General features: G+C 38.1%; 1 protein-coding gene across 1 annotated transcript in view; it reads right to left on the bottom strand.

Moving 5' to 3' along the window:
- Positions 1 to 20,683, bottom strand: part of LOC126158394 (agrin-like) — a 422,061-nt gene that overhangs the window by 104,749 nt on the left and 296,629 nt on the right. The window contains exons 21-22 of the mRNA XM_049916440.1: positions 14,416 to 14,580; positions 7,548 to 7,774 (exon numbers count right to left, since the gene is read on the bottom strand). Of these exons, the coding sequence (XP_049772397.1) occupies positions 7,548 to 7,774; positions 14,416 to 14,580 (392 nt within the window). The remainder of the gene's footprint in view (positions 1 to 7,547; positions 7,775 to 14,415; positions 14,581 to 20,683) is intronic.

The raw sequence follows: 20,683 nt of genomic DNA, 5'->3' as shown, positions 1-20,683 counted from the left end.
GTAAACCCTGCCACAACTACACGGAATTTTATATACCCCTGGGGTGGCTAGGGGGTGACGAGCATCTTTTGTTGATCTTAGGCATTCACTAATTTTCTTAGTAGGTCTAAAAATGGTCTCTACCTGAAACTTGGCTAGTACTTTTCCAATGCGATCCGTGATATTATGGATGAACGGAAGAAATACTTTTCCAGCTGATGGTTGTTGCTGCCTCCTATTTTTAGGCATTTTTCTATTTGGGTGAAGTGTTCGGTTAATCTCGTTTTTCGTATAACCATTTTTCGCAAAGGCCATTCGTAAATGATTTAGTTCTTCTTGTAAGTAGCCTGGTTCACAAATATTATTGGCCCTATCCACTAGAGTTTTTATGACCCCCCTCTTTAGCCTAGGGTGGTGGTTTGAGTTCTTATGGAGGTAGCGATCAGTATGTGTACCTTTCCTGTAGACCTTATGGCCTAAGGTACCATCTGCCCGTTTGATAACTGATACATCCAAGAAGTTAAGTTGTCCATTCTTCTCCTTCTCCATAGTAAATTTAATCTTTGGGTTTATGCTATTTAAGTGTACCAGAAAATCATTCAAGTCTTCTTCCTCATGATTCCATATTACAAAGGTATCATCCACATACCGATACCACTTCGAGGGGCTTTTTTTGGCCGACTGCAGTGCTTGATGTTCAGAATATTCCATGGATAAATTCGCAATTGCGGGACTTAGGGGGCTTCCCATGGCTACCCCATCGATCTGTTCATAAAATTCACCATTGTACTGAAAATAGGTTGAGGATAGACAGTGTTGGAACAAGGCTACTATATCAATAGGGAACATATCAGCTATATGGGAGAGAGCTTCATCAACTGGAACCATCATGAACAAAGACACTATATCGAAACTGACAAGTATGTCATTAGGACTGACAGTAATTTCCCTCAATTTCTCAATGAAATGTAGAGAGTTTTTAATATGACTCTCAGTTTTGCCTATGTAAGGTTGTAACAAAGAGGCAAGGTGTCTGGCTAGTTTTTGGGTAGGGGCTCCAATTGCGCTGACTATTGGTCTCAAAGGAACATCAGGTTTATGTATCTTTGGTAATCCATATAATCTCGGAGGATAAGCCTCCGTTTTACAAAGATACTTTTTAACTTCTGTAGGAATGGAAGACTGTTTTATCAGACGATTGGTGGCATTCACAGGGTGTATACGGGGACAAGGAAAAAAAATTCCCGGATTATTCCCGGATTTCTCCCGGATATCCCGTTTAAAAAATATGCTTTTTCCCGGGCGAAAATACACTTTTTCTGTGCTAAGTGACAGTAGGTTTTCCGTAGATTTTCCCTCGGAACTGTAAAACTTATCAATCCTTTGAATGGTTAACATTTTATATAATCGCGCAGAACTTCCCGGAAAAAAAAAGACGGGGCAGAGAAGTTTTGGAGAGACTTTTAATTAAAAAAAAAAAGGAGAGAAGTTTCGGAAAGACCTTTGATTTGCAGCAACATATACGCTGCATATTTTCGTATTACGAAAGTATAAATTCGAATTGCACCAAACACAGCGCGTTAGTTTCCGGAGCGTTGAAACAGAGGTTGCGATGTCCTTTTGTTAGCGAGTCATATCTCAAGCCACAAGATCTCGCCAGCCGATGACAGCAGCTATTCAGAGCATAGGACACGTGTTATAGTCAGCCAATAGCAATATCACTGGTCACATTGCGCGAACACGCAAGAGGAAAAGTTAACGGTTTACATTAATGTACACAGTACCGTATATCTACAAGAAAAGCTAAGCTTTCACATATAATTTTGGTCTCTAAGATTAACACGCTACAACAGAAGCTAAGTTTTCAAATGTAATACTGATTTTTTTTTTTGCGTGTGTTATACTTTAAGATATATCACACAAATGTGCCAGTAAATTTAAAATTCTGACATAAATGTCTCGGCTCGAAATTCTTGTAAGTGGCTGGTCCTCAAACTGTTCAGTTTCGAATGCTCTGATTTAGATATCCATTCCACTTTCTCACTCGTAACATAATTCATCTTGCGTAAAAAGAAATTTACTTTGAAAGTAACGCTTTTCCAACCACCGTTCGCAATACTAGCCGGAGACTGTTAGAAATAGGTTCGATTTACCAGTTGCCAGAGAGCGCCAGAAAAACAGGCAGCGTGTGCAACTGTATTGGTGTAGGAAGGCCGCATGTTCGTGTGTATTAAGCTTGTCAGTGTGGTTTTTGGGATGTAAATTTTCTTGGAGTACCAGTACTCTGCGATCTCATTTTTGGTTCTTTATTATGGCATAATGCCATATATGGCAGAAGATGATAACGTGCACTTGAAATTAGCTTCGATTGGAACTAGGCAATACTGTAGAATGAAACACTTCGTTTCAAATAAAATGACTGCCTCAGCGGAAAGATTAATAAAGCCAAATTTCTTTAGCAAACTTGCAAAATTAACTTCACTGTTCTGCTATGCGATTAATGCTTGACTGCTACAAACTTGGAAATAAAATAAAATCAGAAAACTGAAATTAATAATATATTTTTGCCCTCCGTAATTATGTGAATGTATTTTAATTCACTTGATAACTTCCGGCCACAGAAATCCGTTTTGTTTTCATTTGATGTGGGAGCTGTACACGAAGAGAAGCAGCGAAATCACTTAACGTAAACACGGGTCACGTGGAGAACCCCCTCCCCAATACAACTCTGTGCAAGCGTGAATCTGGCAGCTAGGGCGCGGGAGAAAAATTTTTCTCGTTTGCATCTGGCTCCTTGCTGCTACTACCAATACAGCTAACAGCCAAACTTCAAGTAGCAGGAGAAGGTACTGCTTATACGCGAGTCAAATGCGCATGCGCAACAGACCGCTGGCAATTGGTCAAACGAACCTTACGTGGCAGGCCGCGGTGGTCTAGCGGTTCTGGCGCTGCAGTCCGGAACCGCGGGACTGCTACGGTCACAGGTTCGAATCCTGCCTCGGGCATGGGTGTGTGTGCTGTCCTTAGGTTAGTTCGGTTTAAGTAGTTCTAAGTTCTAGGGGACCTATGACCTAAGATGTTGAGTCCCATAGTGCTCAGAGCCATTTGAACCATTTTGAACCTTACGTGAACAGTTGTGACGTCATGCTCATAGCAAGCCGTTTATTGTTACGAAGAATTACAGTCTGCGCCCTATGGCCTTTGACATATTTTTGCTATTTGCAGACGCTTGTGCGTGCACGGTGTTTTGTTGTTGTAAATTGCACATTTCCTTTGCCACTAAAGTTTTATTTTTTTCCCTCTCGTTTATATTTTCTTGCTGCAGTATCATTCTCCAGTAGCAGGATACAATAACATTCTTTGCTAGAGAATCAATTCTGCAGCCAAAATTACAAAAATTTAACTGAAAGCTAAAACAATGAAAAATTCCCGGAATTCCGAAAAATTCCCGGGTTTTTCCCGGTTTTCTCCCCGATGAAAAAATTCCCGGGTTTTTCCCGGATTTCCCGGTTGTCCTGGGTCGTAGACACCGTGCATTCAGCACATTCATTGTGGGGTCCTTTTTCAACTTCTTGTATGTGCTGGGTTCCAGGAGATCACTGATCTTCTTGTGATAATCCTCAGTATTCATTAAAACAGTACAGGTCTACAGAAAAGGTACACATACTGATCGCTACCTCCATAAGAACTCAAACCACCACCCTAGGCTAAAGAGGGGGGTCATAGAAACACTAGTGGGTAGGGCCAATAATATTTGTGAACCAGGCTACTTACAAGAAGAACTAAATCATTTACGAATGGCCTTTGCGAAAAATGGTTATACGAAAAACGAGATTAACCGAGCACTTCACCCAAATAGAAAAATGCCTAAAAATAGGAGGCAGCAACAACCATCAGCTGGAAAAGTATTTCTTCCGTTCATCCATAATATCACGGATCGCATTGGAAAAGTACTAGCCAAGTTTCAGGTAGAGACCATTTTTAGACCTACTAAGAAAATTAGTGAATGCCTAAGATCAACAAAAGATGCTCGTCACCCCCTAGCCACCCCAGGGGTATATAAAATTCCGTGTAGTTGTGGCAGGGTTTACATAGGAACTACAAAAAGAAGCATCAATACACGGTTGACGGAGCACAAAAGGAACTGTCGCTTGGGACATATCGACAAATCGGCAGTAGCGGAACATGTTTTTAAGGATGGAGATCACGAAATAAAATTTGGTGAAACAAGCGTGCTAGCGAGGACGTCGCACTATTATACACGTATGTATAGAGAGGCAATTGAAATCCACAAACATCAATACAATTTTAATCGTAAAGAAGAATGACTGAAATTGGATAAGATATGGCGGTCGACGTTGCATCAATCACGTGACAATCGATTGCCTGCAATCGAGAGAACAGATGATAGCCAGAGATAGCTGCACATTGATGCAACGTGACGTGTGGTGGCGCCCCCTATGATCTCTATACAAGTGGCGGGCCCAGCTCCTAGCAGCCAGTCGTCGACTCACCTCGGAAGATGTTCTCCGTAGTTGAGAACGAAACGTCAGGGAGAAGAATTTCTACAGATCGACCACGGCAACTTAGCCCGGAAGAGTTTACTGATAATTACCCATACTGTCAGCAATAGAAGGTATTGAATTATTTGTAGCGTTCATAGACTTTACGTACGACCAAAATTTTTTGGGGTTATTTTTAGACTATGCAGCTGACTGATGCGTGATGTGTAGAAACACACAACATAATGTAGTATTTATACTAACTTTCGAGGTCTTGCTCTTCCTCTAGCAAAGTACACACATTCACACACACAACCACAAAGAAATCCAAATACTCATATCTGCAGCGAGACTGACTGTTCATTACTGATTATTAAGGGCAGCTGCCTCAGTACAGGGAAGAGGGGATGACATAGGGAAGGCTGCACAAGACAAGGAAGGAGTACCTTCGCTTTGACAGCTGCCATCCATTCCACATCAAAAAGTACCTTCCTTACAGCCTCATCACCTGTGGAAAGCATAAACCTGCTCAGAAGCCACTGACTAGCACTCCTCGGATCACTTTCTTCACCAAGGCTTTGACTATCTTTCATCATGCCCTGAGATGAGGGATATCCTACCCAAAATTCTGCCCATGCCACCCAAAGTGTTGCTCACTCAACCTACAGAATATCCTTGTCCAGCCCTACTCCAGTCCTGCTTCCAATCCTGCACCCTATGGGTCACGCCTTTGTGGTCGACCCAGGTGCAAGACCTGTCCCATACAACTACCTATCATTTCCTACCACAGTCTAGCCATGATCATTTCCTTCCGTATAAAAGACAATGCCCTGTGTGAAAGCAGCCATATTATATATGACCTATGCTGCAATTACTGTGCAGCATTCTATATGGGCATGACAGGTAACTAAGTGTCTGCTTGCATGATGGGCACTGCCGAACTGCGGCAAGCTGCAAACTTGACCATCCAATCGTCAGACATACTGCATGCACAACAACACAAATGACTTCAATAGCTGCTTCACTATGCAGGCCATTTGAGTACTCCCTTTCAGCACTAGTTCCACTAAACTAAGCAGGTGGGAATCATTTCTCCTGCAAGTCCTGCGATCTCGCAATCCTCCTGGATTAAACCTCCACTAACCTGCTTCCCACTGGGTCACCTTACAATTTAACTCTCTCTTCGGTCTCCACCACTCCTTTCTTGTCCAGATCATGTACTTCCTCCCCCCTCTTCCCTTTCCTTCTCCCACCGCCCCCTTCCCACCCCTCTCCCATTCTCTCATCCCTGTCTCCCCCTTCATCTCCATTCCTCCACTTCCTTCCCTTACCCCTACCCTCTTCCTAACTCATATGCTCTATCCCCAGTACCTGCCTCTCACCATCCCACTACCCACTTCCCCTTCCCTGCCTCTACATCCTTCTCTACACCTTCACAACGCCCTCTAACCAGCCTACTGCTCTCAATAACTGATAATCAACAGTCACAGTCTTGCTGCAGCCATGGATGTGAGCATTTGGGTTGTGGTGTGTGTGTGTGTGTGTGTGTGTGTGTGTGTGTGTGTGTGTGTGTGTGTGTGTGTGTGTGCGCGCGCGCGCACTTGTGCTTTTTTACTGTTCACAAAATTGAGGGGAGTAAATGTTATCCATTTAATGAGATGCTGAAGAACCTTAAGATCTGGACCTGTTATTCTGTCACAGATGCATTACACTGCCCATCAAGTCCTGGTAAGTAGCGTCCAGCATAGAACCCAGCACTGAGAAGACACAGGAAAAAGCTCATCTCATTGTACAGCACTAGCAATCACATAAGAACTTGTGAACCACACACTGACATGGAAAGTGGCCAGCATCGACTTTTACAACATGTGCAAGTTTTGCAGTCTTGTCACACTTTCACCTCAGTATCTCCCTTCACATTTCTTGATTTTATGAAAGTCACTAACTCTGCCATTTACCACTATGGGAAAATCAATATTCATTTTGTTGCCTCAACTGGAAGACATGGTATGGTGCTACCCTCATTAATTTCTGGACTGCACTGAAAGTTTCACAAATAACAAATATAAATTAAACAATAGAAAATCCATAATGGAATAACAGCAATATGGAAAGATAGGTTGCTGCTCATCACATAAAGGAGGCATTGAGTCACAGAGAGGAACAATGAAAAATAATGCTAGAAATATTCAGCTTTTGGACTAAGTTGTTCATCAGACACAGAAAACTCACACATGTTCACACAAGCATAACTCACACACACCCAAGGCGGCTGTTGTCCTGGGAACTAAGGTCTGAATGTGACTGCATCTGGATATAAGCAGCAAGCCAGCTGTGGTGGATAGTGGAGGTATGGAAGAGGTATGAGGTAGGAAAAGGGAGTGATGGCAGAGTAGGGGTGGGGAAGATGCTAGTTCTGCCCTTGTGAGCATGTAGGGACAGGACAGGAAAGGCCTTTTAGTTGCAGCAACATTTCAGAAGGCTGTGATTTGCGAGGGGGGGGGGGGGGGAGGAGGATGCTGTGCTGGGTGGAGGAGGAGGACCTTCCAGCCTGAAATGCTGGAAGTGGTGGTCATATGTGCAAGAGGTATGCTTGCTTGAGTGTATGAATGGAATGTGTTTCTCTTTTCCTGATGAAGGCTGTGGCTAAAAGGTATATATAAGCATCTTTTAATTGTACCTGTCTCCATCTTAACATGTCTCCTTTATGGTAAGTAGCAATCTATCTTTTCCTAGACTGTTGATATTCCTGTTTGGAGTTTCCATTGCTTGAAGGACTTAGTCTGAAAGATGAATATTTCTAGCATTATTTTCCACTGTGCCTGTCTGCAGCTCAACACCTCCTCTATGTCATGAGTAGCAGTCTATCTATTCCATGTTGTTGTTACATACCATAATTTGGATGTCATGTACAAACTCATCCAAATATATTATTCTATTATCACTTAAATTTGCAGATGCACTGAAAATACAATGTATGTAATTCGACCCAAAAAAAAAAAAAAAAAAAAAAAAAAAAAAAAAAAAAAAAAAAAAAAAAAAAGTCTTTTGATTCTGTTTACTTACCTATTTCACAGAACTGTCCCCAGTGTCTTGGGGAGCACTTGCAGTGATATTGTGCCAAATGTGGTTGGCAAATGCCTTCATTCTGACAAGCACTAAAATTGCAAGGTGGTCCTGACCATTGTTTAATATGTTTCTTGTCTACAATTTCTAAGACTTCACCATTCACAATGACACGCTGCACTGCCCCATCCAATCCAGGTCCAAGGCCTAGATGTTCATATTCTCTCCTGTTAAGGGATGTCAGATATGGAGATTTATTTACATGCTTTGCAATTTTGAAATATGTAGTAACATGAAAACAAGAGAGGAAATTGAACAGTTCAATTCTGTAATCAGTAACTAGATTATTTTTTCACAATCTTCCATTTCTGGATATCTATCACAAAAACATCTTCAGCTATTTCCATTATACACACCAAACTCCTAGTTTCCACTGGATCTTATAATGGTATTACTCTTTAAGACTGTGCATATAGGGTGTACATTACTGTCATATTACTCTGCTCTTAAACCAAAATATTTGCTGTTGTTGCATTTACATATTTATGGATGGTCCAGGTCTTCAGTATCAAAATTATACAGGTGATGAAGCATCCTAAGCCAAGTATTTTGAGATAAGGCTCATGTGTCATAAATGAATATGTCTTGAATGAGCACTCCATGTAAGACAAATGTTTGCAAACTGCTTATGTTTCATAATAAACAGCTGCCTGCCACATCAAGATTAGTCACTCTACTCTGAAAAACAATACACTGACATTTGTGACGTGTCCACAGGGCAGTTTATTACAGTGTACAGTTCATAAGAGGTTGTTGATGATGGAGCATTAGTCATTACAGGAATCCACAGACATGCATTTAATTTATGGTATAGCAGGACATAATGCTCAGAAAGCTGAATGCAGGCACAGAGAAAAGTTATGCAACAGGCATCATCCTAAATGAAAGAGATTTATGCCTGTGCACAGAAACTAACAACAAAACTGAATGAGTCAAGCTTCAGGCAGATTCATGAAGCAGAATCTGAGGTGGAAGAAGATCCATCAATAAGCACCTGTCAACTGGCCCAACGAAATGCACACTTCAAAATATGTAATTATCCCAGTCTTGCACAGAATGTGCAAACAGCTGGATCAAATGATGAGTGGCACAAAGTTGCATTTAATGAGGGGAGTGGATTTTAGACTAGTATCAGGCATGCTAATTTGTGACTGTTAATGCATAAGCCACACTCCTCTGGCATTTGTTGGAGGAACACTGAACAGTGTGTGATATGTGCAGCCCATTCTGCTTGGCTTTTTAATGGACCAGAGGTATTTATTTTTTATTATCTACACATAACATGTAGTGTTACACACATGACATTACTAACAATTAATTAATCTTTCACAATTACAAATTATAAATATTTTACAATATGCTACAATTACTATACTTGTTTGTATTGTATTGTATTGTATTGTATTGTATTTATTGGTCCAGTAAATCTTACATGTACAGTACAGCACATCAGATATTGGACAGGTCAAAGTATATCTTACAATTAAAACACTTTAGAAACTAGAAAATTATGTTCACAAAATTTTACAGCACTTCATATACTGGGCAAGTCAATGTGTAAGTTATAATTAAACCACATTAGAAACTTGAAGTTTACAACTGAATACATGTATAAGCCAATATTAACGATTAAAGTATTTGCATGATCCTCTCTTAAGCTCTAAGGATTTTTGAGGAACTCTTCTACACTATGAACTGACATGTACACTAGAGAATTACATTCACAGAATTTTACTTCATATACTGGGCAAGTCGCTATACAACTTATACTTGAACCCCATTATAAACTTGAGAATTACATCTGAATGTATTTATAGGCCAATATTAATGGTTACAGTATTTGCATAATCATCACTTAGACTCTCGAGGATTTTGGAGGAACTCTTCCACACTATAAAAGCAATGTGTCAACAGATGTTCTTTTAATGCTGCTTTAAAATTTTTTACATCTGTCATTACTTTAATTTCTCTTGGCAATTTATTGTAGATAATTTTTCCATGGTGTAATGTTCCTTTTTGGCACAAACTGGTTTTTGTATGGAGTACATGAAAGTCAGTTTTCTGTCTTGTATTATGATGATGAACATTTTCATTTTTGGGGAGGATACTAGGATTTGTTATTGTATATTTCTTTATAAACATTGCACTTTCAAATAGGAAAATACATGGAAGGGGAAGAATCCCCATCCTTTTAAATAATGGTCTACATGGTTTGTTCCTTTTTATTCCAGCCATGATTCTCACTATTCTTTTTTGCATCCTGAATAGTTTTAGGCAGGATGGCGAGTTACCCCAAAAAGTGATCCCATATTTTAGGACAGAATGTATATTAGAATAGTAAACTGTCATTAGACAGTCCTTATGACAGCAGTTTTCTAGCACTCTCATTAAATAACACATGTTACTTAGCTTCTTTAATATGTTGTCAATGTGAGTTTCCCATCTAAGATTATCCTGTAGCCAGATCCCCAGAAATTTTGTATTAGGCACACTTGCAATATCCGTGTCTGACATCTGAATTCTTATATCCTCTTCAATGTTTCTCTTGATATTATGAAAATTTAATGCTACTGTTTTGCTTTTATTTATTATTAGTTTGTTTTGGTTGAACCAGTTTACAACATTTGTTAATGCCTCAGACAGTCTTGTCTGTAGTATCTCTGCAGTCTTCCCGCTGACTAATATGCTTGTGTCATCTGCAAACTGGATAGTGCTATGGTACTGGTTGGCTGATGTTAGGTCATTTATATATATCAAAAATAGGATGGGGCCAAGTACCGAGCCCTGCGGTACTCCATATTTTACTGCTTTGTAATCAGAATAATGTCTTGTTGATTTATTTTCTTTGTGAAAATGTATTTCTACTACTTGCTTGCGGTCAGTAAGATATGATCTAAGCCAGCTGTTAGGCATACGTCTGGTACCAATTCTTTCAAGCTTCTGCAGCAATAGAGTGTGGTCTATGATGTCAAAAGTCTTAGACAGATCAAGGCATATGCCAGTTACTTTTTGTCTACTATCAATTTTTTCAAGTACTTCACCCAGAAATTCATATATTGCTGTTTCTGTTGATCGGCCTTTCCGGAAGCCATGTTGGGTTGTGGATAATATTTTGTACTTTTCTAGAAAATCTAGCAACCTCTTATGAAAAATTTTTTCTAGTATTTTAGAAAATGTAGATAGCAAGGCAATAGGTCTATAATTGGCTATGTCTTCTTTCTTACCCTTTTTGAACAGTGGTTTTAGTTTCACTGTCTTTAAGCAGGAAGGAAAGACTCCATTTGTTAATGAACTGTTGAAAATGTGGGCTAATGGTATTGCAATGAGGTTCCCCACATTTTTAATGACATAATCTGGAATCTCATCCACACCTGTTGAAAATTTTGTTTTTAACTCTCTTATTGATAGTATAATTTCCTTAGGGTTGGTTGGAGTAAGAAATAGGGAGTTGCAGTTTCTATTTTGATTGGATGGTGTTGTAGCAGGATTTTTATTTGAAGATTTTATGTCAGATAGTAATTTTTCACTAATATTTGCAAAGTATGTATTAAAAGCATTGGCTACTTCTTCTGGATTTGTAATTTTTTTGCCATCTTGGATTACCTGGAGATTTACATTTTGGGAGGTCTCGTTTCCTACTTGTTCTCTGACTATCTTCCACATGGCTTTCATTTTGTTCCTGGCCATTTTTATATGGTGATCATTTGTTGTTTTTTTAGATTCTTTTATGACTTTGTGAAGCACTCTCTTATAATTCTTGAAATGCACTAGAAATTCTTCTGTAACATTTTGTGTTTTTGAGATTTCATAAAGTCTCCTCTTTTCAGCACATGATATTTTAATGCCTTTCGTCAGCCATGTAACATTTCTTTTTTTAGTTTTTAATGTTTGGTTTTTAACTGGAAAGTACAGGGTTGTCTTTCACATTCTTATTCATGTTAAATCCAAGTTATACAGGTATTTTTGGATAATCCACTGCTATAGTGATATTTTAAAAGTACCCCCTGTAAGCATCTTAACTTCATTTGCTGACAAATTTTATATAAAAAAAACAGCTCTTTTGACATAGGGCCTTTTTGCTGTTAAAGTTAATCTTCTGTTAACCATGTGAAAGTCTTTTTTGTGCCTTGTATCATCGTTGTGGTGCTGTCTTCCAGCTAGGGAATGTTCATGTACAAATTTTTTGCATTACCCAACATAATCTTCAAGATGTCTTCGTAAGTACAATTACCAGACAACATCTCTTACCAACAACATCCTTTCGCCTTTTGTGACCACACGTAAACATAGTGAAAAATACTGTTTCCCAAAATGACATCTGACACCATTGTGACTGTCTCTCTACATAATTGGAAAGCTAAGTTTTCGATACAGGATACTGTAACTGTCGTCCCAGACAATCTGTCTATATGTGTGTGACCCTGTGATTATGATTGTATACTGTGTAAAATAAAATTTTTCATGTTGTAAAATGATGCATGGTGTTCCTTTTTCATTTTACATTCATTTATAAAACCACAAAATTTAAGGTGCCTTGTTTGGTGTGAAAGAGACCCAGATGTGATAATGCTGCCATGGTAAACAACAAATAAGTATACGGCCTGAACCAAGAAGAGCTGTATAAGATGCTGATTAATCCAAGAAATGAACTTCAAGAGGAATTGTAGAGAGAGTAAAATAGAAATGTTAAAACGAACTGTCCAAGTAAAATATATATTTGACAGGAATAAAATGATTTTAATGTCCCACTGTAACAGTCTAACAACTGTGAAAATGTTTTTAAATGCATGCTTAAGGAGTTTTGTTCTCTGTGACTATGAAACTTGGACCAAAGAAAAGATGGGGCTGAATTTGAGGTATATTGCTACAGACATGCAATAAAGATCAAATAGTATAGACTGAATAAGCAGATAAAGTTAAGGAGGTAGTACAAAAATACACATTCTGTTAAAATGTAATATATATTTAGAAGTATGCTGATTACAAAGGTGCAAACTATTCAGAGCTATGCCACCATGCAAAATGTGTAGCTGTAATAATCACAATAATCAAAATGAAAAATCTTGATCAAAACAGCAGGAAACTCCTACTGAAGATGCAATATGGTACACTCCTTCAAATACCTCACAGGAATCTTACTATTCTCAGGGGTGGACAGTTGTGCAAACATCAAAAGAGCCATGAAAGTTCAAAACACATTCAGAACCACTAAAACAAAAAGCAATATCATGCATCACCATAATAACAAAAGTAATATCATGAAATGAAATGTGAAAATGCAAATTACAGGGCCGTTCCTTTTACAGGAAGCACTACATGCATTGGAGATCATAACTGCTGGAAAGCACACTAAAGTTGTAAAACATGAGAAATAGGAGTGGAAAAATCTTTGAAAAATATATGGATTCACACAAGAAGATGAAATTTGGATGAAGGGGAGAACATCTGACCCCTACATACAAACATAATGTTTCACTAACCTTGTACACAAGAGTTACTTGAAATTTAATGTCATATTTGCAGACGACAACAACAGACTCACTAAATGTCTACTCAACATTATTAATTTAAAGAAGGTAAAAGTCACCTGGTAAGAAGAAACTAGGGAAGATTTACGAGACATGAACATTACGAAGCCTAAAAACAAAAAGAAGGCTGGCAACAATTGGTTAGAAAAACAGACAAAAAACATAATAATAATGCAATAATGTCAGACAGGATAAATTGAGGAAGTTCTTTGAAGAGTAAGAGATAGGGGCAGTTCAAGGAAAACCATAATAGTCAGACAAATGCAACTAATTAGAGATTTACTGAGGTGTGACAGAATGCCTACAAGTATCATGTAAGGATGTATGAATGGGAAACTAAAAGAGCACAAATGCAGTGTGTAAGATGTTATGAAAGATGCAGGATGTGAGAGTTATGAAAATCCAAATATAGTTTGGCTTCTCATCTTGGATTTATCAAGTAAATGCAGCAAATTCTTCTGAATATAATGATGTTAATTCTTCTGTGAAAAGCTAGAGTTAAAAGCTAATACTTATTAACAGAAAATCTCATATAAAGATGTGAAACAAATACTAACAAAGAGATAGAGAGGTTGGCCAGTACTTACCTCAGCTCAGTACAGCCGATAGATACACAAAACAGAACAGAAAATTAACGTTCCCAGCTTTTGGAACTTTGTTCCTTCATCAGGGAGGAGAGAGGTGAAAGAAAGGGAAGAAGGGAAAGCGGATTCAGTTACTCACAACTCAGGTTATGAAGCAACAGGGAAAGGAAAACAGGGTGGGTAGCAAGGATGGTTGTCAGAGGGAAGCCGAAGATATCTTTGGCTTCCCTCTGACAACCATGCCTCCATCCTTGCTACCCTCCCTGTTTTCCTTTCCCTGTTGCTTCATAGCCAAAGATATCTTTGGCTTCCCTCTAACAACCATGCCTCCATCCCTGCTATCCTCCATGTTTTCCTTTCCCTGTTGCTTCATAACCTGAGTTGTGAGTAACTGAATCCACTTTCCCTTCTTCCCTTTCTTTCCCCTCTCTCCTCCCTGATGAAGGAACAAAGTTCCGAAAGCTAGGAACGTAAATTTTCTGTTCTGTTTTGTGTATCTATCAGCTGTACTGAGCTGAGGTAAGTACTGGCCAGCCCCTCTATCTCTTTGTTAATATTTATTAACAGTAATTCCAAATCTACACTCTCTTAAGATCAGCAATGCCACTGTGGTTAGTTGAAACATTCATTGTCATTGGTTTATTTCTAGCAAAACATTTCACATACCCTATGAAACTTCAGCTAATTATTACTTACGGAACACCACCAATGTACAGGGGAAGCTCAAGATTTAGTTCAGTAAGTGAAGGTCCAGAAGATCCTTTTGCCACTGAAGCCATGTCAAGCTGTAAGGTACCATCTTGCTCAAAACGACTAACTTTGACAGAGTGCCACTGCCCCACCATTATGGTGTCCTCAGAGCTGTCAAAAAATATAAAATTGTTTAACATTTATAAATAAGGTCAATGTGGGAATGTGAATATTATGTAATAATTTATATATATCTAAAAACTGTAATGCACATATAGTCAACCAACAGACTTTATGCACAATATTGATCTTTCTATGAAATATTCACTTTTTTAGCAAAAGAACTATAATTCCAGACTTAATTTCTCTGTTTAGTATGAAATCTCTCAAGGCCTAAAACCTTTCCAAGTACACTGTCAGGAGATATTCTTCCAACCAGACATTTTGGAAACAGAATACAAACTGGATAACTGCCTATTAGGCTGTGATTTAACACTGTACCAAAACACATACTACTGGGATAAACAATAGCTAGAACTGATTTAAAATTCTTTGAGAGGTAAAAACATGTATTCATTATAACAAAACTTGGTGAACCCTCCAGGATTACATTACTTCAGTTGCAACAGATTTGAGGTCTTTTTCAAAATCATAGATCTTTAGCAAAAGAAATTTATAGAAAAGACATGATAATTTTGTAGACAGGAAGGGCACATAAGATGAACCTTGCTGTGGTGATGTTTAAAAGGTTATGAACTACATACAAAGGAAATGAATTCAGAAGTAGCACAGGTCTGATTAGGATGTTGAAGAGATTGAGAGGATGAGAAAATGCTTGTTTGAGAGATGAGGAGATAATATTGGGCCTCGTATTAATACATAATTTTAAAGAATAGCAGCTTTGGTAGAGAGCTTTGCTCATATAGCCAAGTCAGGTGGATGCGTTTCTGGCCAAAAAGTATTATGTGACAGAAAGTTTTGTTTTTCACATTTGTAAGGAATCTGCAGTTCTGAAGCTAGCTAAGATGGCACTCATGTTAGCTGTGTATTCATGCATCAAACAAGCAGTCAAACAGATACGTTTTTTCACAAATAGAATGCTATACTATGTGATAATTTGGTAGTTCCTGGAAAATACAATAGTTGCCTAATTCAGCTTCTGGTAAAATGAAGATCAATATCAAGTAAAATAGCATGAAATTCAGAGAAGGAATTTGAGAATCATGTTTGCAGTAATGAGTTCAAATGTTTCATGGAGCTCATCCTGACTGTACATTCAACTACAGGCAATACTGTCACTCTACTGACCATATCCAATGACTTTAATGAAAGCCTTCTTTATGCAGCCCAAAACAGTAAATGAGGGAGCCATCCTGATTTTTTATGGTCACATCCATAATTTGTTTGTTTGACTCTGATTCAAAGAATAAAAAATGACTTCTTTTTTCTGGGTGAGAATGAAGTATTATTTTAGGTAACCTTTCTTTACTCTTTGAGTATTTCAACCATTCATTTCTGTAACATTCAATCATTTTAAGTTTACAATTTTAAACTACTGCCATACACCTATGTTTCTCCTTCTCTCTCTCACTCTTATATCTGTTACTTATCTCAAAGTCTCATTTAGCGGCCTGTACTCTGATTTTGTCATTTACTTTTATTAGTCATTACTCACTGTCATAGAGGCAATTAGTTATAATCATGGTTTTATGGAAGTGTACTTTGCTAGATGTTTTGTCCAATGAGTTTCCATGGGTTACATGCACTTATTTTTGAAAATTTCCAGCTTACGACTGATTTAGATTCTTGAATGTCTCACACGCTTCAGAAAATTAAATTTGATAAATAGTGCAATGCCATTAGTTGCAAGGGTTAGCGAGTATTATATCAATGAAGATTCTATAAATAACATTGCTTTAATTAAATGTATAGAAATTTTGAGTTAAAATGTCTGTACAACTTTAACATAGTTCATAAACTTGTTTACTTGTCTGATTTGATAATTTGATCCTCTATAAATATAAGAGTGAAAAAGAAATTATTTGTTACACTATATTTACTAAAATCTAGAAGTTTAAGTTTAGTTTTCAACTCTATAATGGCACTGTCATAATGCATATAAGTTTAAAGGAGTGCTTTACACTTCCAGGTCAGTTTTTGTAGTTAATAAAGTTACACCTTTTTTCTATATGCATAGTTCTGTTTCCAACAGTCCATTTACACACCGCCAAAAGTATCTGAATAATATACAACTATATGCCTCTTTACTAAATTCCTGTTTATTTTCTATGAGCAGTCTTGGCATGAAAAATTTCCAAAAGCCATTCTTTTCTCCAAGGACAATATTTTCTGTATTTACCAATCTCACTGTTATAAAACTTGGTGTCCTACAGCTGACTGCATTTTCATAAGCTTCAAAGAGGAAATGGAAACAGCTACACGGCATCCTAGATTTCTGTATATCTGGAAGAAAGTAGGGTTGAAATATATGACTTTGAGTGAGGAGCTCCAGTTTCAGATGCGAAGCATTGGGAGGAGCTTGTCTCTTTCATTGACTGAAAACATACCATTAAAACAGGCCCTACATTTGATCAAATGTGATGAGCAGACATTTCACGTGATCTTCTGAGTTTTCTAAGCAAAGTTGATATTTTACAAGTATCTGAGTTTGCAGCCAAGTTGTAATTTTTTCTTTACACAATATTTCAACTGCTCCTCTGGTTGTCTTTGTCAGGCATTGAATGCAGATTTTGTTTTTTGCTGTTTGGACTCTAACCAAACTGTGAATGGGACAAGCTGCGTGCTGATTTGTGATTGTGCCACTGAACAATAAGACAGCCAATAGAAATTTAAAATCAACTAAAAGGATATCCCAAAACCCAAAAAAGGTTATATTACTTAATACAAACTATACATGAGCCGAGAGAGAGAGGGTAGATAGATAGGTAGATAGATAGAGAGGGAGAGAGAGAGACAGAGAGAGAGAGAGAAAGGGAGAGAGAGAGAGAGAGAGAGAGAGAGAGAGAGAGAGAGAGAGAGAGAGAGAGAGCACTGAGATGTTTTCCACTGTGATTTAAGCAAACTTAGTGTTAGTTTCCAAGAATCTTGGTTAACACCTTTATTGCTTTGAGATTTTTTGTTACCTGCACCCACAGTACTGGTATTTTCATATTTCATTTCTTGCTCACAGGTGAAGCAGTGTTCATTTTTTACATCTTGTCCACATGTTCTTATTATCTGACACATTTGTATGATACATGATACACAGCCAGTTTTTGGGGCCCCAGATTACCTTGCATGCAACAAAATAAATCTTTTAATTTCACTAGTGGAATCAATATACATTGGATACTCTATTCTTGAAGTATTCTCTTGATCCTCCCAGGAAGGGCACAAGTACATGGCAAATATGTGATTCTAGCTTTTTCCTCACTGGTGTCTTCAAAAATTCCTACATCTCTAGTAAATCCACCCATGAATAAAATTCACAATGGAAATAGAATGAGATGTCAGTTACCTTTCCACATGTTTTAGTGAAGAGAAGAGTGAATGGATCCATGGGAAAGAATGACTACAAGAAATCCACCCACACCAATACTTATCTGCATGCCAAAAGCTATCAACAACAATCACAGTGAAGTTCCACATTGAGAGCAATGGTCCACAGAACATGTATGCTGTCAGATGAAGAAAGCCTTACTGAGGAACTGAGATATGTGAGGGATTTTTTAAAAAAAATGAATAGGTGTTCAGAACAACAGACTGAGTGTCTCTTCAAACACAAAATGACCACTCTGCTGAGGGAACTGACACCTATGAAAACAGGTAAAATCACATACCTTTCTTACACTAGTACCATTTCTGTGAAAATAAGAAGAATATGGTGTCCCAAACAAAAATGATCTACGAGGTGTGACAATAAAGTAATGAGACTGATTTTCTTTGCAGGATGTGGCAACCCTGCAGGCTTGTGTAGGCACAATATCTTTGACCTTGGTCTATAAGCTGCTTCAAGTCCAAGCAGCACATCGATGCAACTGCTCAGTTGTGGGTTGTGCTGTAATAAGTTAACATGTTTGTGTCTCTCATCATGGAAATGGAACCGTATAATATTGCTCAATGGTATGCCGTTCCTTTTTTGTTAAATTGGGTGAAAATGTGGTGACAACTTAAGGTAAGCTTCAGAAGGCTTTTGGAGAGGAGGTTTTGTCAAGAGCTCAAGTTTCTCGTTGGCATAAAATGTTTGGTGAAGGCAGAATGAATGTTGCAGATGAAGACCGCAATGGACGACCATCAACCTCACAGGCGGATGTTAACTAGGCCAGGGTACGTGAACTCGTACGATCTGATTGAAGATTATCCATGAAAATGATCGCAGAAGAACTGAACATCAATCAAGGAACGGTTTGTCTCTAATAATAACTGAAGATCTTGGTATGAGAAAGATTTGTGCAAAATGGTCCCCAAAAATCTCACATCACAACAGTGAGAAACACGGAAAAATGTGGCAGCCAATTTGTTAGAGCAAATGGAAATCAATCCAGAATTGTTGAGCCATGTTATCACTAGTGATGAAAGTTGGTTTTTTCAGTGTGATCCAGAGACAAAACATCAAAGTTCGCAATGGTGCTCAAAGGGATCACCCAGACCAAAAAAAGTTCGCATGTCAAAGTCAAAAGTGAAATGCATGCTTGTGTGCTTCTTTGATTCCAAGGGAATTGTTCATGAAGAATGGGTGCTTCCTGGACAAACATTATCCAATATTACTACAAAGAAATTTTAGAAAGACTTCGTAAAAGAGTTCTTCATGTCCGTGCCAACAATGATGATAATTGGATTCTGCATCACGATAATGTGCCATCCCATACTGCTCTGTCAGTATGGCAATTTTTAACCTCAAAACAAATTTCAGTACTACCACAGCCACCTTATTCACCACATATCACTTCGTGCGACTTTTTTCTATTTCCAAGAGTCAAAACAGCAGTCAAGGGACACCATATTCAAACAACACAAGATGTCCAAAAAACTTTGACGAGGGTCTTGGAGGATATTCCAGAAGATGAGTTCCAGAAATGTTACCATCAGTGGCAGAAGCACTGGAAAAAGTGTGTGCAATCAGAAGGGAACTACTTTGAAGGAGACAACACTAAACTTGACTAAAACAGTGAGCAACATTGTTTTTCACATAAGTCTCATTACTTTAGTGTCACACCTCATATGAGAATAATACATAAAGAAGACCTCCTCTCTCAATACACTGCTCCATGTCATCATGCACTGCAAGCTTGAGCTTACTGCAGGTGCCCGCACTGCTTTCCTATCCTATGCAACTGCTGCCTCTCCCTCTACATTCTTACCCTGACACCTGCTGCCATTACTTCCCATATTTCTATCCTGCCCCCCCCCCCCCAAACCCCACCTAGGACAACCCCTAACCTACCATTTTCTGGGGAAATGCACACCAAGTCAAAACAGTTTTCAGGGAACAAAAGGCAGTTATAAGAATAATGAAACAAGTGAGCAGCAGAAAACCATGCAAATCTTTCTTTAAAGACCTAAATATCTTATCCCTTCCCTACATAAATACATGGAAGTAGTCATGCCTGGTGTATTTTGAATCTTTAATTGTAGAAGGACGTTATAAATATACAATATTTAATAAAATTTGTAATTATTAACAGTATAGCTCCAATTTATTACAAAAATTTAAATTATTTACATTTGACGTTTGTAAAACCATATGGCCCAAGAATGTTGTAATAAGGCGTTTTTTTATTCCAGAGATCAACCGGTGCCCCAGTAAAATAGACTCTGAGATCAAAAATTGGGACCATGGATTATCAGATAAAAAGAACATTAGTGATAACAGCAATATGCCATTAGTTATAGTGAGTGTATATCTACAGTGCTTAAGAACCAAAGTGGACATCTTATCATTCTTTGTAGAAGAAGTGAAACCAGATGTTTTTTTGTATCTGTGAGCACTGGCTGATTGAAGCAGAGGGTGACTGTTACAAATCTGTTGAGTATTTGGATGTGGTAAATGTATGGTATAGAACTATTGCAGCTCACGGTGGTGTGTCTGTGCATGCAAACAAAAATCTTAGTGTAAAGGAAATTGATTTAAAAAACTTTTGTACAGATATGGATCTTGAAATAGCTGCGTCAACGTTACCAAATATTCATCTCACTGTTATCTCTGTATATCATTCACCTAATGTTAACTTCGAAAACTTTATTGCACTGATGGATAACTGTTTATCTTAACTTA

This window comes from Schistocerca cancellata, chromosome 2 (assembly GCF_023864275.1).
Source record: "Schistocerca cancellata isolate TAMUIC-IGC-003103 chromosome 2, iqSchCanc2.1, whole genome shotgun sequence".
Classification (NCBI taxonomy): domain Eukaryota; kingdom Metazoa; phylum Arthropoda; class Insecta; order Orthoptera; family Acrididae; genus Schistocerca; species Schistocerca cancellata.
Note: the sequence above shows the minus strand (reverse complement) of the source record. Positions and strands in the feature narration are given on the sequence as shown.